General features: G+C 40.1%; 1 protein-coding gene across 1 annotated transcript; it reads left to right on the forward strand.

Moving 5' to 3' along the window:
- Positions 1-24,217, forward strand: LOC132400117 (opsin-5-like). The gene is made up of 5 exons (XM_059981191.1): positions 1-416; positions 9,650-9,835; positions 14,002-14,129; positions 18,669-19,003; positions 23,639-24,217. Exons 1-5 carry the CDS (start codon positions 1-3, stop codon positions 24,215-24,217), a joined length of 1,644 nt encoding a protein of 547 aa, XP_059837174.1.
- Positions 24,218-24,511: the final 294 nt, after the last annotated feature.

The following is a 24,511-nucleotide window of genomic DNA, read 5'->3' on the forward strand; positions in this document are numbered from 1 at the left end:
ATGGAGAATGAGAGATGTGTTTCTGATGCTGCAGAGAAGTCCCCAAATGCCTTTCCAGTCTGCACACATGCAGGAGAGCTCTCCGCTGACTTGCAGCATTTCACTGTTCATGTAATCTTCCTCCGCTCCTGGATGCTGTTTGGTGGCAATCTTGTGCCCATTGAGAGCAGTGCCTGCACTTCCACTGCAGTTGACACCAGGTCCTCGCAAAGAAGAGTGGAAATCTTGCTTTCCTTACTCGACAAAACCTCCTGCAAGAGCGTGGAGATCAACTCCTCGATGCTCACTGTCATCACACGCACTTGGCAAGGCAGGCCTGACACTGTCCTATTCACCTCTGGAAAGCAAGAGTATCCCGGTAATTATCTGAAAGAAAGATCACCAAAAACACAGGTATCTAGCATGAGAGAGATAAAGTTAGAAGCTATTAAGAGAAAAAGAGATGGAAGTAGAGAGGACCGTAAGGTGGTGGGGGGAGGGGGGAGAGACCAACACCGGAACTGGGGAAGTGAAATACATGACTGATACTAGATATGAATAAAGTATGAACTATTAGCGTAGAAAAGTAGAATACATTAGGGAAGGAAGAGAAGAGGAGGGAGTGAGGGGTGCAGGGTGTGACAGAATCAGAGAGAGGGAAGAATAACAAGGCAAATTGTACAGCATCTTTCTGATGCTGTGATTAACTGCAGATATCACTAAATATGATTTTACTTGTTAAATCACTAATGACTGTGCTCATAAAGATGATGCAACCTTACTGCCAATTGAACTTTCAGGTTCAGCTATATTTACCAGACTTTTTAAATGTATTAAATATATTCAAGGCAAGTTTGCTTTCATATGTGCAAGCACGGAGAGGTGCAGATCACAACAGCACCAGAGGCATATACTGGTAGCTCAGACAACGCATGGAATATAAGTTTTACATAAATCATACAAGGTGGTGAAAGGGAAAATAATGACTCACTGACATATCATGATTTTGAGATTAACTTCCTCTTTACAGCCCAACGTTTTTAATCAACTTAATCTTCAAAATACTGTTCCACATTATTTTTATGACCAATGAATAAGAAGAAATAAACTTTTTGAGTGTTTTGTGAAGTAAAATGTAGGTAGAGATTTTATGACCAGCACTTTAGAACGCTTCAAACTCAAGACACAATAACATTGACACAACGATCAATTTACTTTTACACAATTTTGAAAATATATTCACCTTATCTGCCTCAAAAATTTTTCATACGAAATATTATTAATCTTATTAATTTTACATAACAGATATTAATGTATTGCAATGCATTTGCCACATACAAGGCATTACAGCATTACGGACAATTTGATTAGTTGTCTAATTAGATCATTTGTGTGGTTGTAAGCTCTACTGTCCATGCAATGCGTGCGTGTGTGTGTATATATATATATATATATATATATATATAAAATATAAAGCTAAATGCCTTCACAAAATCACCCAAGGCGGAAGCTTCCTTCATGGTTTTTAATGAGATCTTACTTGTGAAAAGATATTGCTGTTTCAAGGGCAAATAAGGACAGCATGGAGATGGATACATTTCCACCGTGTGCTTCAAAATGAAATCTTAATCAGTCCACCCAGGACATGATTTAAACATTGTACAATCTATTGTTCACTCAAAGAAGGTTCTTCTCCTTTAGATGCAAAATACGTACATTGAAATATCAGTAGCATTCTTGCTTAGAAGAAATGATTACAAAGACCAGTGGTGTTAACATGATATTCCTCAGTGGTTAATAAAAAGCAAACGAAGCCATGCCTAACAATGTGTATCTCAGATGAACTATGTCGAAACAGCTTGTGCCAATTATTTTGATAAAATGTCTAATACAAGAGAGAGCCGTGAAGATGCTGGTCAGTGGCTTGTTACACTTTAACTGAAGCATCAGTGGTTCTTAGAGTGACAAACAAGATTAGTGCTTATATATTACGGATTATTTCACAATTATTTAGTCTTGTATATATTTTACAGATTGTCTGGTAGTCATGAGCTCCATCTTAATTTATTAAATGATGTGTGAATTCTGGAGGACCTCCAGCCTTCCCAATACCACATCTACACCAGGTGCACTGAACTGCAGCTCAAAGACCTTCGCCTCAGATGTGAAACTGAGGGGGTAATAGATAGGAGCTACAGAGAGGTAGTCACCCCTTGGTTGCAGGTCGCAGGTACCTGTGTAATTGTCAGGAAAGGGCAATGCGGAGCACCCCTGTGGCCATTCCCCTCACTAATAAATATACCACTTTGGACGCAGTTAGGGGACAATCTAACGGGCCGGTGGGGGGGTGGGGGGGGAGCCACAGTGACTGTCTCACTGTTGCTGTGGCTCAGAAGGGAAGCTAAGAGGACTACAACAGTGACAGGGGAATCCATGGTTAGAGGGGTAGAGATGAGATCCTGTGAACATGAAATAGACACTGGGATGGTATGTTGCCTCCCAGATACCATGGCCAGGAAGGTTTCAGAACAAGTCTATAGCATTTGAAAGGAGCTGAAGGAGCAGCCAAAAGTCTTGGTACATGTTGGCACCAATGACACAGGTAGGAAAAGGGAAGAGGTCTTGTGGAGAGAATTTAGGGAGATACGCAAATGATCTTGTAGCACATTTAGAGATTTGTGATAAAATGTTGTGGGCATCACTGAATTGTGGCTGAAAGAAGATCATAGTTGGAAGTTTAATATCGAAGGATACACATTGTTCCAAAAGCAGACAGGTAGGCAGAGGTGGTGGGTAAAAAAATTAAATCAAATTCTTAACAAGAGGTGGCATAGGAATGGAAGATGTAGAGTCCTTGTGGGTAGAATTAAGAAACCACAAGGTTAAAAAGAACAGTAGCTAGGATGTGGGCTACAAATTACAATGGGAGATAGAAATCAAATGTTAAAAGGGCAATGTTACGATAGTCAAGGGAGATTTAAATGTGCAGATAGATAGGGAAAATTAGGTTGGTGCTGGATCCCAAGAGAAGGAATTTGTAGAATGCATATGAGATGGATTTTTCGAGCAGTTTGTGGTTGAATCCACAGGGGAAAGTCGAGTCTGGATGGTGGGTTCTATAATGAACTGCATTTGATTAGCGAGCTTAAGGTAAAGGAATTCTTAGGAGAGAGTGATCGTAATATGTCAGACCTCACCCTGAAATTTGAAAGGGAGAAGCTGAAATCAAATGTATCAGTATTACAGTGAAGTATAGGGAATTATAGAGGCATGAAAAAGGTGTTGGCTAATATTGATTGGGAGAGGAAACCAGCAGGGATGATAGTAAACAGCAGTGGCTGGGGTCTATGGGAGAAATTAGGGGAAGCACAGGATAGATATATTTCAAAGAAGAAGTATTCTAAAGACAGGATCTTTAAACTGTGGCTAACAAGGGAAACCAAAAACAACAGAAAAGCTAAAGTGTGGGCATATAATAGAGCAAAAAATAGTGAGAGGTTAGTGATTGTGAAGTTTGTAGAAACCAACAGAAGTTAACTAAAAAGTCCAGAAGAAGGGAAAAGATGAAATATGAAGATTAGCTAGGCAATAATGTCAAAGGAAAACAAAAGTTTTTTTTCATATTTGTACAGAGTAAAAGAGCGGTGAGAGAGAGTAGATAGTGGACCACTGGAGATGTACCAAGGGGACAAGGAAATGGTGGCTGAACTGAATAAGTATTTTGCATCTGTCTTCACTGTGGAAGACACTAGAAGTATGTGTGAAGTCAAGAGCATCAGGAAGCATATGTAAGTGCATTGCTATAATAGGCTGAAGGAGCTTGGAAATCTGAAATGTCTGAAGGTAGGTAATTCAGATGGAATATCCCAGGGTTCTGAAAGAGGTGGCTGAAGAGATCGTGGAGGCATTAGTAATAATCTTTCAAGAATCACTAGATTCTGGCTTGATTCCAAATGACTGCTAATTTGTAAACGCCACTCCACTCTTCAAGAGAGGCAGAAGAAAGGAAATTATAGGCCACTAAGGTTATTATTGACCACTAAGGTTGGAAAGACGTTGGAGTCAATTGTTAAGGATAAAGTCTATGGGTACTTGGAGGCACATGAGAAAATATGTCAAAGTCAGCATGGTTTCCTTAAGGGAAGATCTTACTTGCCAAGTATGTTGGAATTCTTTGAGAAAATGGAAAGCAGGATAGATGAAGGACAAGCAGTGAACGCTGTGCACTTGGATTTTCAGAAGGCCTTTGATATGGTGCCACACATGCAGCTGCTTAGCAAGAAAAGAGCCCATGGTATTACAGGAAAAATACTAGCATGGATAGAGCTTTGGCTGATTGGCAAGAGGCAAAGAGTGGAATAAAGGGAGTCTTTTCTGGTTGGCTGCTGGAGAGAAGTAGTAGCCTGCAGGGATCAATGTTGGGACCACTTCTTTTCACATTATATGTCAATAACTTGGGTGATGGAATTGATGGCTTTGTGGCAAAATTTGCAAATGATTCAAAGATATGTGCAGAGGCAGGTAGTGTTGGGGAAGCAGGGAGCTGAAGATTGACTTGGGCAGATTAGGAGAATGGACAAAGAAATGGCAAATGGAGTACAGTGTTGGGAAGTATGGCCATGCATTTTGGTAGAAGGAAAAAAAGCATATACTCTTTTCTTAACAGACAGAAAATTCAAAAATCCAAGATGCAAGGAGACTTAAGGGTCCTTGTGCAAGATTCCCTAAAGGTTAATTTGCAGGTTGAGTTGGTGGTGAGGAAGGCAAATGTGATGTTAGCATTATTTCAAGTGGACTAGATTATTAAAGCATGGATGTGATGCTGAAGCTATATAAGAGGATGGTAAGGCCTCACTTGGAGTATTGTGGGCAGTTTTTGGCCTCTTATGTAAGAAGGGATGTGCTGACATTGGAAGCATTCAAAGGCGGTGCACAAGAAAGATTCTGGAAATTAAGGGTTATCACATGAAGAAGATTTGATGTCTCTGGGCCTGTACTTGCAGGAATTTAGAAGAATAAGATGGAATCTTAATGAAACATATTGAGGGCTGAAAGGGTTAGGAAGAGTGGAGGTGGAGAGGTGTTTCCTGTAGTGGGAAAGTCTAGAACCAGAGAGCACAGACTCAGAACAGAACAGAGTTGAGGAGGATTTCGTTAGCCATATGGTGGTTGTGCTGTCTTTACGACAGTTATTTAGTTTATAATATTTTCGCTTAGTAATTCATTCAATAGTATTTTCTAGTTAGAATTAGAAGTGTTTAAAGTATATTCATTGCATGTAAAATATATCGGCATGCGATGACGTCACATCCGGTTTCGCCGCGTCTTGTGGGAAAACACCGGTTTGAAATTAGCGCGAGGGTGGGGGCTTTCCACGAGGCTCACCTGAGCAGAAGTTGTTTGCAGGCATGAGAAATCACAGTGAGAGCAACGCTGTAAGTTAATAGATAATCGATATATTGAACTAAGATGTTAATGCCGATCCTGTTAGAAGTAACGACGGTAGATAATGTTTATGCTTTCGTTAGTTAAAGAGTCGCGGATAGTTTGCATGGAAGTGTATTTAAAGTAGTCAATGGAGCAGGTAAACTCTCCCTGTATACTGCACCTTAGTGTAATGTAGTATAGTCACCTTTGCAAGTATTTACACTTGAAATGTGATATTAAGGAAGGAACAAATACTGTATCAATCTTGTATTGTTTTATCAACAGTTTTCACCATATGTTAATGTGAAGAGTGAACAGTAAATGGTTAATCTTACTGCGATCTGGTTTGCATTGGCTGTGGTTTATCCGGACGTTAAGTTCGGCATTCGTTACACCCGAAGGAGAACGTTACAGTGGTGAATCTGTGAAATTTGTTGCCTCAGGCAGCAGTGCAGACCAGCTCATTGGGTATATTTAAGGTGGAGGTTGATAGGTTCTTGTTTAGTCAGAGCATGAAGGGTTATGTGAAGAAGGCAGGAGAGTGGGGTTGGGGGGGAAATGGAGCAGCTGTGATGAAATGGCAGAGCAGACTCGACGGGCCAAAAGCTCTAATTCTGCACCTAACACTTACTGTCTTTGCATTTTCTCATATAGTTATTTTCCTATAATCAATTGTTTAATTTTATATATAAACTTACATATGAAGCGAGATAGAACAGGTAGAATTGCTAAAGATAAAGCACTATCTGACAAGTCAAGATGAGTTTATTTTGATATACACAAGTGCATGTGCGCACAGATGCCATGAGAAACTTACCTGCAATAGCATCACAGGCACTTAGAGAGATAACATCCACAAGAAAATATAAAATTATACAGGAAATAACACAATTAGATGAAAGCAAATCCCAATTGTAGTTCAAAATAGTTATAGAGTTTCTATACTGAGGGTTGAGCAGCTTGGTTCAAGAACTGAACTGGTGAATGTTAGTAACTGTTCTTGACCTTGAAAAGGATGATATTGAGAAAATTGCTTCGCTCCTTGAGGAAATCTAGAACTGGAGGACATGCAGTTGAAGACAGAAGTTTACATACACCTTATCCAAATACATTTAAACTCAGTTTTTCACAATTCCTGACATTTAATCCGAGAAAACATTCCCTGTCTTAGGTCAGTTAGGATCACTACTTTATTTTAAGAATGGGAAATGTCTGAATATTAGTAGAGAGAATGATTTATTTCAGCTTTTATTTCCTTCATCACATTCCCAGAGGGTTAGAAGTTTACATACACTTTGTTAGTATTTGGTAGCATTGCCTTTAAATTGGTTAACTTGGGTCTAACATTTTCGGTAGCCTTCCACAAGCTTCCCACAGTAAGTTGCTGGAATTTTGTTCCATTCCTCCAGACAGAACTGGTGTAACTGAGTCAGGTATGTAGGCCTCCTTGCTTGCACACGCTTTTTCAGTTCTGCCCACAAAATTTCTATCGGATTGAGGCCAGGGCTTTGTGATGGCCACTCCAATACCTTGACTTTGTTGTCCTTAAGAAATTTTTCCACAACTTTGGAGGTATGCTTAGGGTCATTGTCCATTTAAAAGACCGATTTGTGACCGAGCTTTAACTTCCTGGCTGATGTCTTGAGATGTTGCTTCAATAGATCCACATCATTTTCCTTCCTCATGATGCCATCTATTTTGAGAAGTTCACCAAGTCCCTCCAGCAGCAAAACACCCCCACAACATGATGCTGCCACCTCCATGCTTCACGGTTGGGATGATGTTCTTCGGCTGGCAAATCTCACCCTTTTCCCTCCAAACATAACGATGGTCATTATGGCCAAACAGTTCAATTCTTGTTTTATCAGACCAGAGAACATTTCTCCAAAAAGTAAGATCTTTGTCCCCATGTGCACTTGCAAACTGTAGTCTGGCTTTTTTATGGTGGTTTTGGAGCAGTGGCTTCTTCCTTGCTGAACAGCCTTTCAGGTTATGTCGATATAGGACTCGTTTTACTGTGGATATAGATACTTGTCTACCTGTTTCCTCCAGCATCTTCACAAGGTCCTTTTCTGTTGTTCTGAGATTGATTTGCACTTTTCACACCAAACAAAGTACGTTCATCTCTAGGAGACAGAATGCATCTCCTTCCTAAGCAGTATGATGGCTGTGTGGTCCCATGGTGTTTGTAAACTGCATGCTATTGTTTGTACAGATGACCGTGGTACCTTCAGGCATTTGGAAATTGCTCTCAAGGATGAACCAGACTTGTGGAGGTCCACAATTTTTTTTCTGAGGTCTTGGCTGATTTCTTTTGCTTTTATTTGTAAACTTCTGACCCACTGGAACTATGACATAGTCAATTAAAAGTGAAATAATCTGCCTGTAAACAATTGTTGGAAAAATTACTCATGTCATGCACAAAGTAAATGTCCTCAATGTCTTGCCAGAACTTTTGTTTGCTAATATGAAATCTGTACAGTGGTTAAACAATGAGTTTTAATTACTTCAACCTAAGTGTATGTAAATTTCTGACTTCAACTGTAGCTTCAGAGTTGAGAGGTCACTTTTTATGGTTGAAGAATTTCTTCTCTGCGGGTTACTTTGGAATTCTTTACTTCAGAGAGCTGTAGAAATTGAAACATTAATATATTCAAAATCAACATAAATGATTTGCCCTTTAAGCGTTTTAAGGCCACAGGGATAGGGTAGGAATGTAGACCTGAGGTTAAGATCAGAAGTACCACAATTTTTAATGGAAATAGAATGTAGCCTGTTCATACAGGGTCATTGGAAGTGAGACATCACCAGGGATATACTTGATCAAAGCTGTCAGCTCTATACATAGATGGCGATTAACCCTCCATTCTGGTGGGAAATGTTTTCAGAAAGCACAGCACCAGAAGATTAATGGGCGCAAATACATTTCTTTCTATTTTATGAGCATAACTGCTGAACATGGATGAACCATGGTGATGTTCCATGATTCTTTTCCGGCCGTGTCCTCACATTACTCCTGTAAGGAAAAGCTTCGCATTACATGGGCCTGGGTTTGCAGTTGATGATAGAGAACTGTCAACTGTCACTCACTTCAAAAGAAGCTCACTTTTTTTTTCCAGATGTCAGTTGAATTCAACACATTCTTCAGAGGATTTGAGGCAAATTGAGAGATTGCTCAAGAAATTAGATTTGAGAATTGTTACAGACTACAACAGAAAAACGTAAAATGGGGGAAATAAAAATTACATTACGATCCTTGTATCAAGAGCGAAGTAAAATAAGACAGGGCTGTGCAATTTGAGGAATATAAGGAAAAAAGTAAACAAATTAAAACAAGATTTTTATTAGTTTATTGTGTTGGCACATGGCCTCGTGGATAAGGCATCAGTCTAGTGATCTGAAGGTCACTGGTTCGAACCTCAGCTGAGGCAGCGTGTTTGTGTCCCTGAGCAAGACACTTAACAACATATTGTTCTGCGACGACACTGGTGCCAGTCTGCTTGAGTCCTAGTGCCCTTCCCTTGGACAACATCAGTGGTGTGGAGAGGGGAAGGCTGTGGAGAGGGGTACCTGCCAGTCTCCCATACAACCCTGCCCAGGCCTGCACCCTGGAAACCTTCTAAGGCTCAAATCCATGGTCTCATGAGACTAAAGGATGCCTATAATTAGTTTAAATATTTACTTTGCCTTTATTTTCTTATGGCATAATGAAACTACATTTTCAGGACCAAAGAGGTTGTTATATTAATTAGTAATTACCAAGGAAAATAACAAATAAAATGTTCTTTTTATTCCTGAATGAATAAAATGAATGGTGGGTATAATTAGTTTAATTTCATTGCTAATAGATGATTCCATCAGCAATGATTAAAATAGTGTGGAAATAGAGGAAATCTTCGAGATCATCTTGTAGTTTTTATTTTGTGTTTAATAGTGCCTGAGGCTGCTGTCAGTTTTACTCAGTAATAATCTGTATTATAAATTGAAATTTTGAAGTTGTATTCCTCAAATGGCCATACAAGCATAATATGCACTTTCTAAAAATAACTGTTAAATACTACCAGATTTCTGCCCTTTAAATTGTTGTCTTTATGCTATTAATTGTTAGAAATTTACACTTGCTAAAATTGATCTACAGATAGTTATAGATTTTAAAGAGTTTAACATTTTGTATTTACTTGGAATCATTTTTGTCTGAAGAACAAATATTCCTATCACAATCTATTGTGTACATTAATTGTAGAAAACACAATTTTGTTTTTACAGGTATCTTATCTCTGATTGGAAACAGTATTCTTTTGTTTATTGCACTCAGGAAAAGACACATGCTTAAACCGGCTGAATATTTCATTGTAAACTTAGCCATCAGTGACCTTTCAATGATCATAACTCTATTACCACTGGCCATTCCATCATTGTTTGCACACAGGTAAATGTACTCATTTAACTTTGATACTAATTCCATGTGACTATTCAATAGTTATGTAAATAGTTACGCAAAATTTAATGAGGAATTAGCATATTTGGAAAGGAAAAAATGGTCGTGAACATTCAATCAGATTTTATGCAGGTTTAATCCATGCCTCACTTCCACACATAGAATTTAAAATTCTTCAACATTACTGTTGTTTGGCCACAGAGTCAAAGAATGAATCAATTTGTCCCTGGATGTATTAGCTATATATTATAGTATATCACAAGGATCCCCTTTCAAGAGGAATTGATCGCATTTCATTTTCCCTTGATAGACAAGAGGAAATAAGAAAGCACATGGCTTCACTAAGATTGCAAGCTTCCCCAGGCTGTTAACAACTGCACCCATGTTGCTGGCCAGAAATTGTATGTTTTACTGTTTCCTTCAATAGAATTCAAAACAACTCTGCTCCATCGTTATTACTCTTACGTATGAGCATATGCATAGGAACCCATGCCAATCAGAGGCAGTTATCTGACAGTTATCAAAATCACAATGAACTAGGGTCACCCACTGATGGGAGTGTTTGTGGGGCAGAGAAATTTGTTGATGTTTTGTGTTGAAGCCCTACAGCTTGGCAAAGACACTATCAGGACTGCTGGCAGTGTGGTAATGATAGATGGAATAAATGAAGAGAGACATGTCTTAGAAGAATGCTTTAAACTTCCAGTATTGTTGGAGAAACAATTGTTGGCACCTCTGTACCACTTTGAAAACCACCTTGTAATGGACAGACATGCCGGCAGTAAGTAGAAGACTGAGCATCTGCCAATGTGTAGATATTGGGTACTGAGGCACACATAAAATTGGACCATTAGACTCTGCATCACTGCTTGGAGTCCATAAGTGTGCAGATACAAGATAAAACTGTCACTCCACTCTTTAAGGAAGGATGAAGGCAGCAGAAAGGAAATTAAAGACCAGTTAGCCAGGAAATTATTGACCAGTTAGCCTGACCTCAGTGGTTGTGAAGATGCTGGAGTCAATTGTTAAGTATGAGGTTATGGAGTACTTGGTTACACAGGACAAGATAGGACACAGTCAGCAGGAAATATCTTCCCTGATGAACCTGTTGGAATTCTTTGAGGAGATTACAAGTAGGATACATAAAGGGGATGCAGTGGATGTTGTATATTTGGACCTTCAGAAGGGCCTTTGACAAGGTGCTACACATGAGGCCAATTAGCAAATTAAGAGCCCATGATATTACAGGAAAGTTATTGGCATGGCTAGAGCATTGGCTGATTGGTAGGAGGCAGCAAGTGGGAATAAAAGGATCCTTTTCTGCTTGGCTGCCAGTGACAATTGGTGTTCACAGGGGTTGGTGTTTGGACCACTTCTTTTTATGCTGTAAATCAATAATTTAGCTGATGGAATAGATGTCTTTGTTGCCAAGTTGGCAGATGATATGAAGATTGGTGGAGAAGCAGGTAGTGTTGAGGAAACGGGTAGGATGCAGAAGGACTTAAACAGGTTAGGAGAATGGGCAAGAAAGTGGCAAATGAAATACAATGTTAGAAAATGCATGGTCGTGCACTTTGATAAAAGAAATAAATGTGCAGAATATTTTCTAAACAGTGAGAAAATCCAAAAACATGAGCTGCAAAGGGTCTTGTGCGTCCTTGTGCAGAACACCCTGAAGGTTGACTTGCAGGATGAGTTGGCGGTGAGGAAGGCAAATGCAATGTCAGCATTCATTTCAAAAGGTCTAGAATTGCTGAGGCTTTAAAGGCACTGGTAAACCTCACCTTGAGTATTGTGTACAGTTTTGGGCTCCTCATCTAAGAAAAGATATGCTGACATTGGGTTCACAAGGATGATTCCAGAAATGGAAGTGTTATCATGCGAGGAATATTTGACAGCTCTGGGTCTGTACTCGCTGGAATTTAAAAGGATAAGGGGGGATCTCATTGAAACCTTTCGAATGTTGAAAGGCCTAGAGAGAGTAGATGTGGAAAGGATACTTCCCATGGTGGGGGGTGGGGGTGGGAAGTCTAGGACAGGAGAGCAGAGTCTCAGGATAGAGGAGTGTCCATTTAAAACAGAGCTGCAGAGAAATTTCTTTAGCCAGAGGGTGGTGAATGTGTGGAATTTATTACCACGGGTCAGCTGTGGAGGCCAGGTCATTGGGTGTATTTAAGGCAGAGCCTGATAGGTTCTTGATTGGACATGGCATCAAAGGCTATGGGCAGAAGGCTGGGGAGTGAGGCTGAGGAGGAGAGAAAGGAATAGCCATGATTGGAGGTTGGATCAGACTTGATGGGCTGAATGGCCTAATTCTGCTCCTATATCTCATGGTCTTAAAAGGCTTGGTGCGAAGATCTAGTTGAAGTACAGTGTCAAGTTGTCTGTTCAGATACATCAGGTCATACTGAAAACTGTAAGTGCATGATCAAATGCACAAAGTTTCCACTGCAACATAAGTTTAGTTCACACAGTTCTTGAAGAGAAAATGGAAAATTGATGTTGGAATAGAAATGAAATTGTAATTAAAGTTATGAAAAAACAGCTTAATTAATATGATTGTGATTTTCTGTTATCATCACTAGAGGCAATTTAACAGCCATGATAACCAGAACTGAAATGATGGTGAAATGTGTCACGAATGTGATACCTTGCAAAAATAAAAGATAAAATTAGACAAGCACCTACATTCCATCAAGAATCTTAGAAGCATTCATCATAGTTCTGTGTTTATGAATAAATTTGTAGAAGAGCTAATACAAGAAACTATTGAAATGAGTCAAAAAGGGATACCTTCCTCAAAGAGAGCACCTTAACAAAGAAGGTCAGGCAAAATCAGTCAAATCTTCTCCGAAACACTTAGTTCTTTATCATTTCAAGTAACTAAATAAATCTGGAAGATAGTTTCAACGATAGTGACCATACAGCCTTAAATTTGATGTAAAACCCATCAGTTTCAATTGCTTCTTTCAGGGATGGAAACCTGCTCTCCTTACTGATCTGGCCAGTATATGATTCCAAAGAATCAATGTGACTGAATCAACACGTTTGAAAGTGGATGTACTCAGCAGGTCGGGCAGCATCCATTGAAATGAGCAGTCAACGTTTCAGGCTGAGACCCTTCGTCAACGAATGCTGCCCAACCTGCTGAGTTCATCCAGCTTTTGTACGTGTTGATTTGATCACAGCATCTGCAGTGTACTTTGTGTTTACAATATGACTGAATCTTGATTCATGAAAAGTTAAAAAATGTTAGAGTTATCTACTTCCCAGAAATAATATTAAAAATCCACTTCCTAATTCTTAACTTTTCCCATGATCCTTTCACCCACAATCCTATGCCTTCTGAACTACACTGACTCATCATGCACTGCGGTATTTCATTCACCTGTATTAACCCAGTCAAGTAATCCTATTTTATAATTTTCAGAGAGAGAGATAAAAGACTGCAGATGTCAGAATTGAGGCAACACACAAAATGCTGGAGGAACTCAACATGTCAAACAGCATCAATGGAGTGAAATGGACAGTTGATGTTCCAAGTTGCGATCCTTCACTTGGACTTGAAAAGTGGAGGTAGCCAGTAAAAAAATAAAGGGAGGGAGTGAAAAGAGGTAGAGCAATATTTGATAGGTGATGGCTAGATTCAGGTGGGGAAGATGTCAGAAATTGTCAGGTGATAGATGGAAATGACGAAGAACTGAATATGATGCAACATGAAAGGAAAGGAAGTGACGTATGGAGGGGTGGTTGGTTTAGAAGCATTAGGGGGAGTATGTGTGTGAAGGGTAGATGGAGATGAAGGAAGAAATATGAATCAGGAGTAGAGAGAAGTGGATAAACATAAAAATCCATGAATGAGAAATACAGATATAGAAATAAATAAGTGACAAGGCAGCATGGCTAATTATTGAAGTTACAGAAATGTTGGAGGAAGATGCAAGGGATTGGCACACTAGAAAATTTTACGGCTATATTGTGGCTTTCTGTACAAAATATTCTCCATCACAAACATTTGCATCAAGGGCTGTGTCTTAATCTGTTGAAATATATAAATCACTTGAGTCCTCCTATTTGTTTAATGATACACTAGATGGTCAGTAACATACTGTCTACGTACCCATAAAAGGTAACTAACAAAGTGATCTCTCTTCCAGATGGTTGTTTAGTCAAAGGTGGTGCAATTTTTATGCCTTCTGTGGTCTGTTATTTGGAGTCTGCAGCCTTACTAATCTGACAATGTTGAGCATTATCTGCTGTATGAAGGTCTGTTACCCTCTATATGGTAAGTTCTAACTCATGTTTATAGTGGCTGATTTTTTTTCTGAACTATGTCATGTTAATAAAAAAAAATTATATTGATAGCTTACACAAACTAGCATTTTACTAGCTCAAGTGTGATGATGTTTAATAGTTGCCAATATTGTTTGGAAAATTGTTTTTAATTTGCATACATTCTACAATAGTATAATATAAAGAATTTTTAAAAAGCAAAGTTTTGCAATGGCAACAGTTCACAAAGTTATCAGACAAGTAATAAAAGTTTCCCTTATTTCTTTACAGATACTGATTTTATTTTTACATATCCCCAGCAACATATGCATTAATTATTAAACATACAAAATTTCAAATACAATGAGTCTGTAATAATACAGCATTTCAAAATTGCCATGTACTGGAGAGGATTTTGCAATACCATGGATTGACAATAGTGATGAAACATTAGTGTGGTTTCTTTTTCCATGGATGCTACACTTGATCTGCTGACTATTTCCAGCACTTTTCTGCTTTATTTCAGATTGATAGCATCTGCAGTGCTTTGATTTTGTATTAAAAATGTAATATGCTGTCATGAGCTTTCATTGTTTGTCATGAGATTGCAAGATGTATGCCATTATAATTGATTAGTTTCACCATCACCTTTAAAACTAGCAATTCATATCACTGTTAATGTCTTGATCTTTAATGTGTCAATCAACCTAAAAGTTAGACACTAAAGCAAAATTCTACAAGACTGAATTTTTAAAAGAACACTGAAATTCTCAGTAGCCTGGGCAGCCTTAATATTAAAGACTTTACAAATTTTAACAGAGAAAAGCAAATGATTAAGAAGTGAAAGAAAAATCTCTTATAGACAAAATATTGAAGTGTCAGATGGGATAATGAAAGAGTGAAAAGCCAATGAGGCGTCTAGAGGAAATACAACTGGCCAGAGGACAATCTTCGCCAACAGCCATTGGCTTTAAAATTGATTTACTATATAACCTGAAATTATTCTAATCCTTTTCTTTTAAGACCAGAAGGCCAAAATTTGCTGAACAAATGACGACTATGCTGTGCCTCAAGCTTCTGTGGAACTTCTTTGCAACAGCAGGAGACTAAAGACAGAGAGGTCAAAATGGGAATAGGATGGATTTTGAAACATTCATGATTTGGAATGAAAATTTACAGTCTTACTCCTTTAAGAGCTGTTGCTTGACATTCGTTTTAAGAATTGATCTTAGAGTCCAGTTTTGTTGCTGTTCCATTATGACTGCCCGGCTTGACGGTCTTTTAAAGATTCATTTATTATCAAAGTAAACACTGAGATTCTTCTTCAGATAGCCTTTTTTTTTTCAGAATCAGGCTTATTATCGCCGGCATGTGTTGTGAAATTTGTTAACTTAGCAGCAGCAGTTCATTGCAATAAATAATATAGAAAATAAAATAACAATAATAAGTAAATTAATTAGTGTATGAATATTGAATAACTTAAAAATTGTGCAAAAAACAGACATATATTAAAAATGTGAGGCAGATTCCAAGGGTTCAATGTCCATTTAAGGAATCGAATGGCAAAGGGGAAGAAGCTGTCCCTGAATCGCTGAGTGTGTGCCTTCAGGCTTCTGTATCTCCTACCTGATGGAAACAGTGAGAAAAGGGCATGCCCTGGGTGCTGGAGGTCCTTAATAATGTTCGCTGCCTTTCTGAGCCATCGTTCCTTGAAGATGTCCTGGGTGCTTTGTAAGCTAGTGCCCAAGATGGAGCTGACTAAATTTACAACCCACTTCATCTTCTTTCGGTCCCGTGCGGTAGCCCACCCAGCATCCCCCCCCCCCCCCAACATACAAGACAGAAATTGTGCAATTTGTTCTTTTTCTTGCACATTGCGTGTTTGATGTTTACTGGAATATTTGAGAAATTAAAATCTCCCATCACAACTACCCTGTAATTATTACTCCTTTCAAGAATCTGTCTCCCTATCTGCTCCTCAATGTCCCTATTGAGTGGTCTATAAAGAACACCCAGTAGAGATATTGACCCCTTCCTATTCCTAACAGAGATTCAGTAGACAACCCCTCTATGACTTCCTCCTTTTCTGCAGCCGTGACACTATCTCTGATCAACAGTGACATGCCCCCACCTCTTTTGCCTCCTTCCCTATTCTTTTTGAAATATCTAAAGCCTGGCACTTGAAGTAGCCATTCCTGCCCCTGCACCATCCAAGTCTCTGTAATGGCCAAAACATCATAGCTCCAAGTGCTGATCCATGCTCTAAGCTCATCTGCTTTACTCATGATACTCCTCGCATTAAAATAGACACATCTCAAACCGTCGAACTGAGCGCGTCCATTCTCTATCACCTGCCTATCCTCTCTCTTGCACTGTCTCCAAACTTCCACTATTTGTGAGCCAACCTCCCTCTCCTCCGTCACTTCAGTTCGGTTCCGAACCCCCAGCAATTCTAGTTTAAACTCTCCCCGGCAGCCTTAGCAAACCTTCCTTCAGGATATTGGTTCCCCTCGGATTCAACTGCAACCCGTCCTTTTTGTACAGGTCACACCTGCCCCAGAAGAGGTCGCAATGATCCAGAAATCTGAATCCCTGCCCCCTGCTCCAATCCCTCAGTCACACATTTGTCCTCCACCTCATTCTATTCCTATACTCACTGTCATGTGGCATAGGCAGTAATCCCAAGATTACTACCTTTGAAGTTGTGCTTCTCAACTTCCATCCTAATTCCCTATAGTCTGTTTTCAGGACCTCCTCCCTTTTCCTACCTATGTTGGTACCAATATGTACCATGACCACTGGCTGTTCTCCTTCCCACTTGAAGATACTGTGGACATGATCAGAAACATTTTGGACCCTGGCACCTGGGAGGCAAACTACCATCTGCGTTTCTTTCCTGCATTGACAGAATCGCCCATCTGACCCCCTGACTATAGAGTCCCTATTACTGCCGCCATCCTCTTCCTTTCCCTACCCTTCTGAGCCACAGAGCCAGACTCTGTGCCAGGGGTGCAACCACTGTTGCTTCCCCCAGGTAGGCCATCCCACCCAACAATACTCAAGCAGGAATACTTATTGTTAAGGGGGACAGTCACTGGGGTACTCTCTAGTACCTACTTCTTGCCCTTTCCTCTCCTGACTTTTACCCACTTCTCTGTCTCCTGTGGTCCTGGGGTGACTACCTGCCTATAGCTCCTCTCTATCACCTCCTCACGCTCCCTGACCAGATGAAGGTCATCGAGCTGCATCTCCAGTTCCTTAACATGGTCCCTAAGGAGCTGCAGCTTGACGCACCTGGTGCAGTTGTGGTCGTCTGGGAGGCTGGGAGTCTCCAGGACCTCCCACACCTGACACTGAGCATAGAAAACCAGCCTCACACACATACTTTCTGTCTTTATTTTAAACAGATAACCTACCTCACCTCGACCCTTTATCGCCGAAGCCCCGTTGAGCCAAAGCCTTCCTACTCTGTCTCCCACTACTCTGTCGCCCGCTCTATAAATCTGTCTTCCCGCTCTCACTGGCTGACCTCCACACACTTGCGCAGTCATGCCCTGTTCAAACTGCTAAAGAAATAACAATTAAACAGTTAGATCCATCACTACCTAGTCAATTATATGGTCAGTACTCATTTCCTGCTCTAGCATCTTACTACTTCTCACCAGCCTATCAGCTCTCCATGGTGCCCTCCTCCTTCCCATTCTCCCGTGATCCACTCTCCCTGCTATCAGATTTCATCCTCTCTGGCGTTCTACCATTCCCATCCACATGGCTTCACTCTTTCCCCTCCCCCTGGCTTCTTCCTCCTTCCTTTCCAGTCTTGAGGAAAGATGTCACTCAAAATGTTGACTGTTCATTCATTTCCAAAGATACTGCCCAACTTGGTGAGTTCCTCCAGCAGTTTGTGGATTTTGCATCAGTACCCATTGTCCATTGACTCTTGGGGCTAAGAATCAAATGTATTCTGTTAGCTATGGTAAACCTGTTTATTACAGGAAGCCAATGGTTTTGTTTTTGTTTTGGTATTTTGAACTTTATCACTTGTGGAATAGTTATGTAGTACATTCCCCAAAGAAATGGTAGCAATTTATAAAGGATCGATTGCATGGGCTGCATAAAAAGGCTGGATGTTTATGGACCATTCGATGTCCACCTGTTTTAGGGACTATAGGTGTGGACCATTTTCTAAATGAGGAGAAAATTCAAAAATCAGAAGTGTTTCCTACAGTGGAGGAGTCTAGGACCAGAGGGCACAGCCTCAGAATAGAGGGACATCCATTAAAAACAGATGAGGATAACTTTATTCAGTCGGAGGGTGGTGAATCATTGCCAGAGACAGCTGTGCAGGCCAAACCATTCAGTATATTTAAGACAGATGTTGATAGGTTGATTAATCAGGACATCAAGGGTTATGGGGAGATGGCAGAGACTGGAATAAATCAGCCGTGAGTAGACTCAATGGGCTGAATGGCCTAATTCTGCTGCTAAATCCTGAATGTCCTGAACATTATGAATCTAATTAAGTGTTCCTTTTTATTTTATTCTGTAACAGGGAACAGGATTACATCAGAACTTGCTTGCCTCCTGTCTACCTCTGCTTGGGCATATGCTTCAATATTTGCCATTTCTCCTCTAGTAGAATGGGGCCATTATGGACCTGAGCCTTACGGGACTGCTTGCTGTATAGATTGGAAAGCACCAAATTCAGATGCTCAGGCAATGTCCTTCATCATTGTACTCTTTGTCTTTTGCTACATTGTCCCCAGTGGTATAATCATGACATCGTACACGCTCATCGTGCTAACGGTAAAGGGTTCAAGAAGAGCAGTACAACGGCATATGTCCCCACAAAGAAACTTAAACAATGTCCACAAGTTAATTGTAAAGGTAAGTCTGGAAACATCAATCAGTAAATTGCAATAAACATGTGGTTTAAAGCCCTTCCCACCTATCAAGGGGTGTTGGAATTAATTAAAGTTGATCAGCTTCCTAACAGCTGCTTCAGTCAGACAGCTCTTGCTTCACTCATAGTTCGCCTTTCATGGCTACAGCACGCTGTTATATACTACAGCAAGAGTGAGGACAAATTTTTCTTTAAATAACCATCTAATTAACCATCAACCCACAGTTCTATATTTGAGTTTCAGCCCTGCCAGAAATTGCCAGCTATCAAGTATCTATGATTGGTTTTGCTTCACAAGTACCGTCTTTCCTGTGTTATAACTTATCTTAAGGATCAGCGATCAACCCGGACATCAGAAGGTTTGAGAGGAGGGTATTTCAATCAGGTCCACTGACCAAGTAGAAAAAGGCAGCATTGGATTGCAGCAGCATAATTGATCTTTGACCGTCAACCAGCGTTTGGAATTGATTAGAAAGAGCAAATTAAAGCAAAGCCAGATTAAGTGCAGCGGCCATTGTCTGCATGATGATCTTTAGGCTTTAGCTCTTTGTGGCTTCAGTCAGAGAAAGCAAAAAAAAATGAAGAATAGCTCTTGGTAATTTTTTTTCCTTCCATTCTTTCTATCTACTCAGCTTGGAGACCTCAGTGCCCCTGATAACAATTGTGAGAAATGAATCCAGCTGCAGCTTCTAACAATCCGAGTTAAGTAATTGAAGCTGGAACTGGATGAACTTCCAATCATTCGGGAGGCTGAAGGGTGATAGTTAGAATGTATAAGAGATGCAGGGCACTGGAAGCTGGGTGACTGTCAGGAAGGGGAAAGGTGTTAAACAGCCAGTGCAGTGTACCCCTTTGGCCATCCCCCTCAACAACAGGTCTATCACTTTGGATACTTTTGAGGGGAATGGCCAAACAGAAGAAAGTCACAGCAGTAGGATCCCTGGCACTGAGTCTGGCTCTGTGACTTAGAAGGGAAGGGAAGGCGATAAAGAGGTGAACTGTGGTGACAGGGGATTTGTTAGTTAGGGGAATGCACAGGAGATTCTATGGGCAAGAATGAAATTCCCGGAAGCTATGTTGCCTCCCAGGTGATAGGGTCCGGGACATCTCAGATCGAGTCCTCAGCATTCTTCAAGTGGAAGGTGAACAGCCAGAGGTCATGGTCCATGTGGGTACCAATAAGATAGTAGGAGAAGTGATGAGGTTTTGCATAGAGGGTTCATGGAATTAGGTGATAAGTTTAAGGGAAGGACCTCCTGGATTGTGATCTCAGGACTGCTACGCGTGCCATGTGCTAGTGAGGCCAGAACTAGGAAGATTATACAGTTTAACATGCGACTAAGGAATTAATGCAGGAGGGAAGGCAGAAGATTTTTGGATCATTGGGTTCTCTTCCAGGGAAGATGGGACCTATAGAGAAGGGATAGTTTGTACCTAAACTGGAGAAGGACTAATATCCTAGTGGGAAGGTTTGTTATTGCTGCACGGTGGGGTTTAAACTAGAAGTGCAAGGGGCTGGGAATGACAGTGCCAGAACAGTTAGTGGAGAGGTTGTAGAGGAAGATGTTGGTAAGATCTCAGACAAAGTTAGGAATCAAAAGATTGAGTATGGTGTGACTAATGTCCTGAGCTGTGTATATTTCAATCCAAGTATCATAGGAAAGGCAGATGAGTTCAGAGCATGGATCAACACCTGGAAGTATGATGTTGTGGTCATTAGTGAGCCAGTTGCAGGAGGGGCAGGTCTGGCAGCTCAATATCCCGGGGTCTGACCATGTTAATGGAACTATATTACAGACCATCCAAAAGTCTTAGGGATGTAGAACAACACACTTGTAAGGAGATTGCAGACTGTTGCAAGAAACAAAGTTGTTATAGCAGGTCATTTTAACTTTCCACATTTTGACAGGGAATCCACTACTCTAAAATGAGTAGATGGGATAGAGTCTGGTTAAATATGTTCAAAACAGTTTCCTTCATTAATACATAGAGGTTCCAATGAGAGATCTGCTATTAGGGAAATGAGACAGAGCAAGCAACAGAAGTTTGTGTAGGGGAACACTTGTCATCCAATAATCACAATGCCATTCGTTTCAAAGTAAATATGCAAAAAGATAGGTCTGCTCCACAGGTTCAGATTCTAAGTTGGAGAAAGGCCAATTTTGGTGGCATCAGAAAGATCCGGCAACTGTGGACTGGGATGGATTACTTTCTGGAGGAGGTGTACTTGGAAAGTGGGAGGCCTTCAAAAATGAAATTTTGAGAGTACAAAGCTTGTATGTGCCTGTCAGAATAAAAAGTAAAGATAATAAGTGCAGGGAAACTTGAGTTTCAGGAGATATTGAGGACCTGGCTAAGCAAAAAAAAAAAATGGTGCATGGCAGATATGGAACAAATGAGGAGCCTATGGAGAACAGGAAAAGCAGGAGAGCACTTAAGGAGATCACAAAGAAAGCACAAAGTTGCTCTAGCAGACAAGGTGAAGGAGAATACTATGGGATTTTACTGTTGTGTTAAGAGCAAAAAGATTACAAGGGACAATATCGGTTCTCTGGAAGATGAGAATGGTAGTGGAGCCTGTGGTGAACTACATATACCTGTCTGGACATGCCCCCCCCCCCCCGCTGACTGCTCCTGTGGCTCCTCCCACTGTGACCATGGCTCCTCCCACAGACCCCGGTATAAAGACGATTGGGGACTCCGCCCCAGCCTCAGTCTCCAGGATGCAGTGTGGTGGTCAATTGCTGCTTGTTCTTTCTTCCAGCCAATAAAAGCCTATATCTCACCTCACGTCTCCAAGAGTTATTGATGGTGCATCAGAGCCAAAGCAGATGGGGGATATTTGAAATGAGTTCTTTGCATCTGCAGTTACTCAAGAGATGGATATAGAGTCTATAGAAGTAAGGCAAAGCAGCATCAACTTCATGAATCCTGTACGGGTTACAGGAGGAGATGTTTTGCTACCTTAGGTCTTGGCAACTCCAGGGTTTGACAAGCTGTACTCAATGACTCTACAGGAGGGAAGTGCCAAATTTACTTGGGCCTCAGCAGAGATGTTTAAAACATCCTCAGTGACAGGAGAGGTACCAGAGAATTGGAGGACAGCCAATGCTGTTCTGCAGTTTAAAAAAAGGCACTAAACGTAATCCAGGAAATTATAGGCTGCTGAGTCTGAAAATAGGGTGCTATTTATGAATTCGTATGTTCAGTCTCGTTCTTTACCCAACCTAACAGCAAGCTGGGCCTTGAGTGCACATTTCTACTACTGCTGGCATCAAGCTTAAAGTCTCATGCACAAAGGGTAAAATGGAATTAACCAACTAAATATTTGACAAACTGGATTCTTTGCTCTTGTTCCTCCTTTTTGACAACATCATAAACAATATCTGACTGAAGTACACATAAAGCTTAACAAACCCTGAGGTGAGAACTCTACATAATGCATCAAGGAGTGAATTACGTTGTTAAGTGGGCAACAGTATGTGTTGACTGACACACAATCCTTTCACTTTCTGATGCATTATTCAGAGAATAGATTTTATGCACATTTCATTTATGAGAAGAAAATAATCTGGGTTCCCTAACTGGGCCTCAGTTATACCCAGTGTTTACCTTCTTTACAGCTTTATTGGGTTTTCATTCCTTGTCATGGGAACAGGAATGCAACTTCCTCTTTTCAATTTAAGTTTTAATTCCCCAAGTCGAATGTTTGAGTCAATTTAATGTTCAATAGTTTTAATTATTTACCTGATTAAGATTTCTTATATGACTCTCTCTAAAACATTTAAAAAGCATTTAAACCCCTTACAACTGGAAAAGGTGGCAATGGTCTTTGCTGCCTGTCAAAGCCTTTGAGGTATTTTGGGGGACAGGGCTTTAACAGAAAGCCACAGGAAACTCTAGTCACTCCGAGTACTTCACCACACTGGCTCAGCAAGGCTTGTAAACACCGTTCAATCAATCTAGTAAAATATCAGCACAGGAAAGCTATGGGCTGTGATTCTGGGCAGTGAGATTGATCAATTTTTGCTGATATTCAATAGGAAGCATTTCCAATATTCGCCTTAGGTGTTAAACATAACCTGATAAGAATGTAGAAAAGAAAATCCAGGAGAGATTGCTGCACATGGTTACTAAATTTTTAGATTTAGTGGAAGAACTAAGTTGTAATTATTAACAGAATTACTAAATCTAATGAAGGAAAATTCAGGCAAGTTCTTTTGTCGTTTGCATTTTTCTTTCCTCATGCTGTCTAGATAAAGACAACACTCTGACATTCCATCTAAAACCTGATTCCAGTGTCATCTCCAAGTCCTCACAATGTTTTAGATAGTTCTATTAGATGAGAACTCTGTTACATACTAGCTTCTTTTCTTTGAATTAACTGAAAGCCACCACTCTCAACTAGCTCTCCTTCATTGCTGATAAATAACTGCCAAAATGCTATCAGAACCAATCAGATGCATTCATTTTAAAAAATTGCATTATTCTTTTAACATCTGCACAAAAACACAAATGAGACTGCTTGTCCACTGTGACTGAGGTAAAGAAACACGCTAGTCATAGATTTTCAAAAATCTGTTAACTAACAATGTTATCATTCTCTTCTTATTCTATAGTTGAGTGTTTCTGTGTGCATTGGATTCTCAGCAGCATGGACACCATATGCAGTAACAGCCATGTGGGCAGCACTTGGCAACGCTGAGAAGGTTCCACCATTAGCATTTGCTCTGTCTGCTTTATTTGCAAAGTCTTCAACACTATATAACCCCTTTGTCCACCTTATATTTAAACCAAGTTTTCGGAATTTTCTAAGGAAAGACTGTACACATCTACTCAGTCTCTGCAGGAAACAGTGTGGACATTGGAACAATGAAGTGGACCTTACTTTACAAACAGCTTGTGATCCGATCACGTTGAATTCCTTCAGAGATCCAAATAGTTTTGCACATGGACATGATGCCTGCAATACATGCACAGACACAGTCGAATATTTCAGTAACAATACAAAATCTCAAGGTTCAGCAGGATCGACTTCCAAAGCTGATCTTCTTATTTCAAGTGATGATAGTCAAGTACACAGGACCACCAAAGTAACTACACTGGTGATGCTAACTGGAAGTATAGCATCGTCAATCGATGATATTGAAGTATCAATAAATGTATTGCCCACCAAGCAGATCGACGATCTCACTTAAGTGTGAAACAAATATATATCTTGTATCACCTGGAACACTGAAACATTGTGCACATCCAGTATGAATGACAAAATGGACAGTCAGCTATGATGAAGATTCAGCAGTGTTATGTGATGGTAAATTGTTTATCAGAATGTCTACACATTTCATTAATTTTCTTTTGAATATCAAGTTTGAACAGAGGAGAATGTAATGTGAAGCAAAGCAAATCAAGGAAACAGTTGAAACAATTTAAGTCAAGAAAGCTATATTCAGCTAAAAGAAAACAAATAAAAGGAAATAATAGAACAGTAA

This window comes from Hypanus sabinus, chromosome 9, assembly GCF_030144855.1.
Source record: "Hypanus sabinus isolate sHypSab1 chromosome 9, sHypSab1.hap1, whole genome shotgun sequence".
Taxonomy (NCBI): Eukaryota; Metazoa; Chordata; class Chondrichthyes; order Myliobatiformes; family Dasyatidae; genus Hypanus; species Hypanus sabinus.

Bases quoted from the DNA above. Each gene is read 5' to 3' on its own strand.
- LOC132400117 (XM_059981191.1), top strand. From the start codon at position 1: ATGGAGAATGAGAGATGTGTTTCTGATGCTGCAGAGAAGTCCCCAAAT. The intron at 9,836-14,001 runs GTAAATGTACTC...TCTCTCTTCCAG, and splicing joins CCATCATTGTTTGCACACAG to ATGGTTGTTTAGTCAAAGGT. The intron at 19,004-23,638 runs GTAAGTCTGGAA...CTTATTCTATAG, and splicing joins TCCACAAGTTAATTGTAAAG to TTGAGTGTTTCTGTGTGCAT.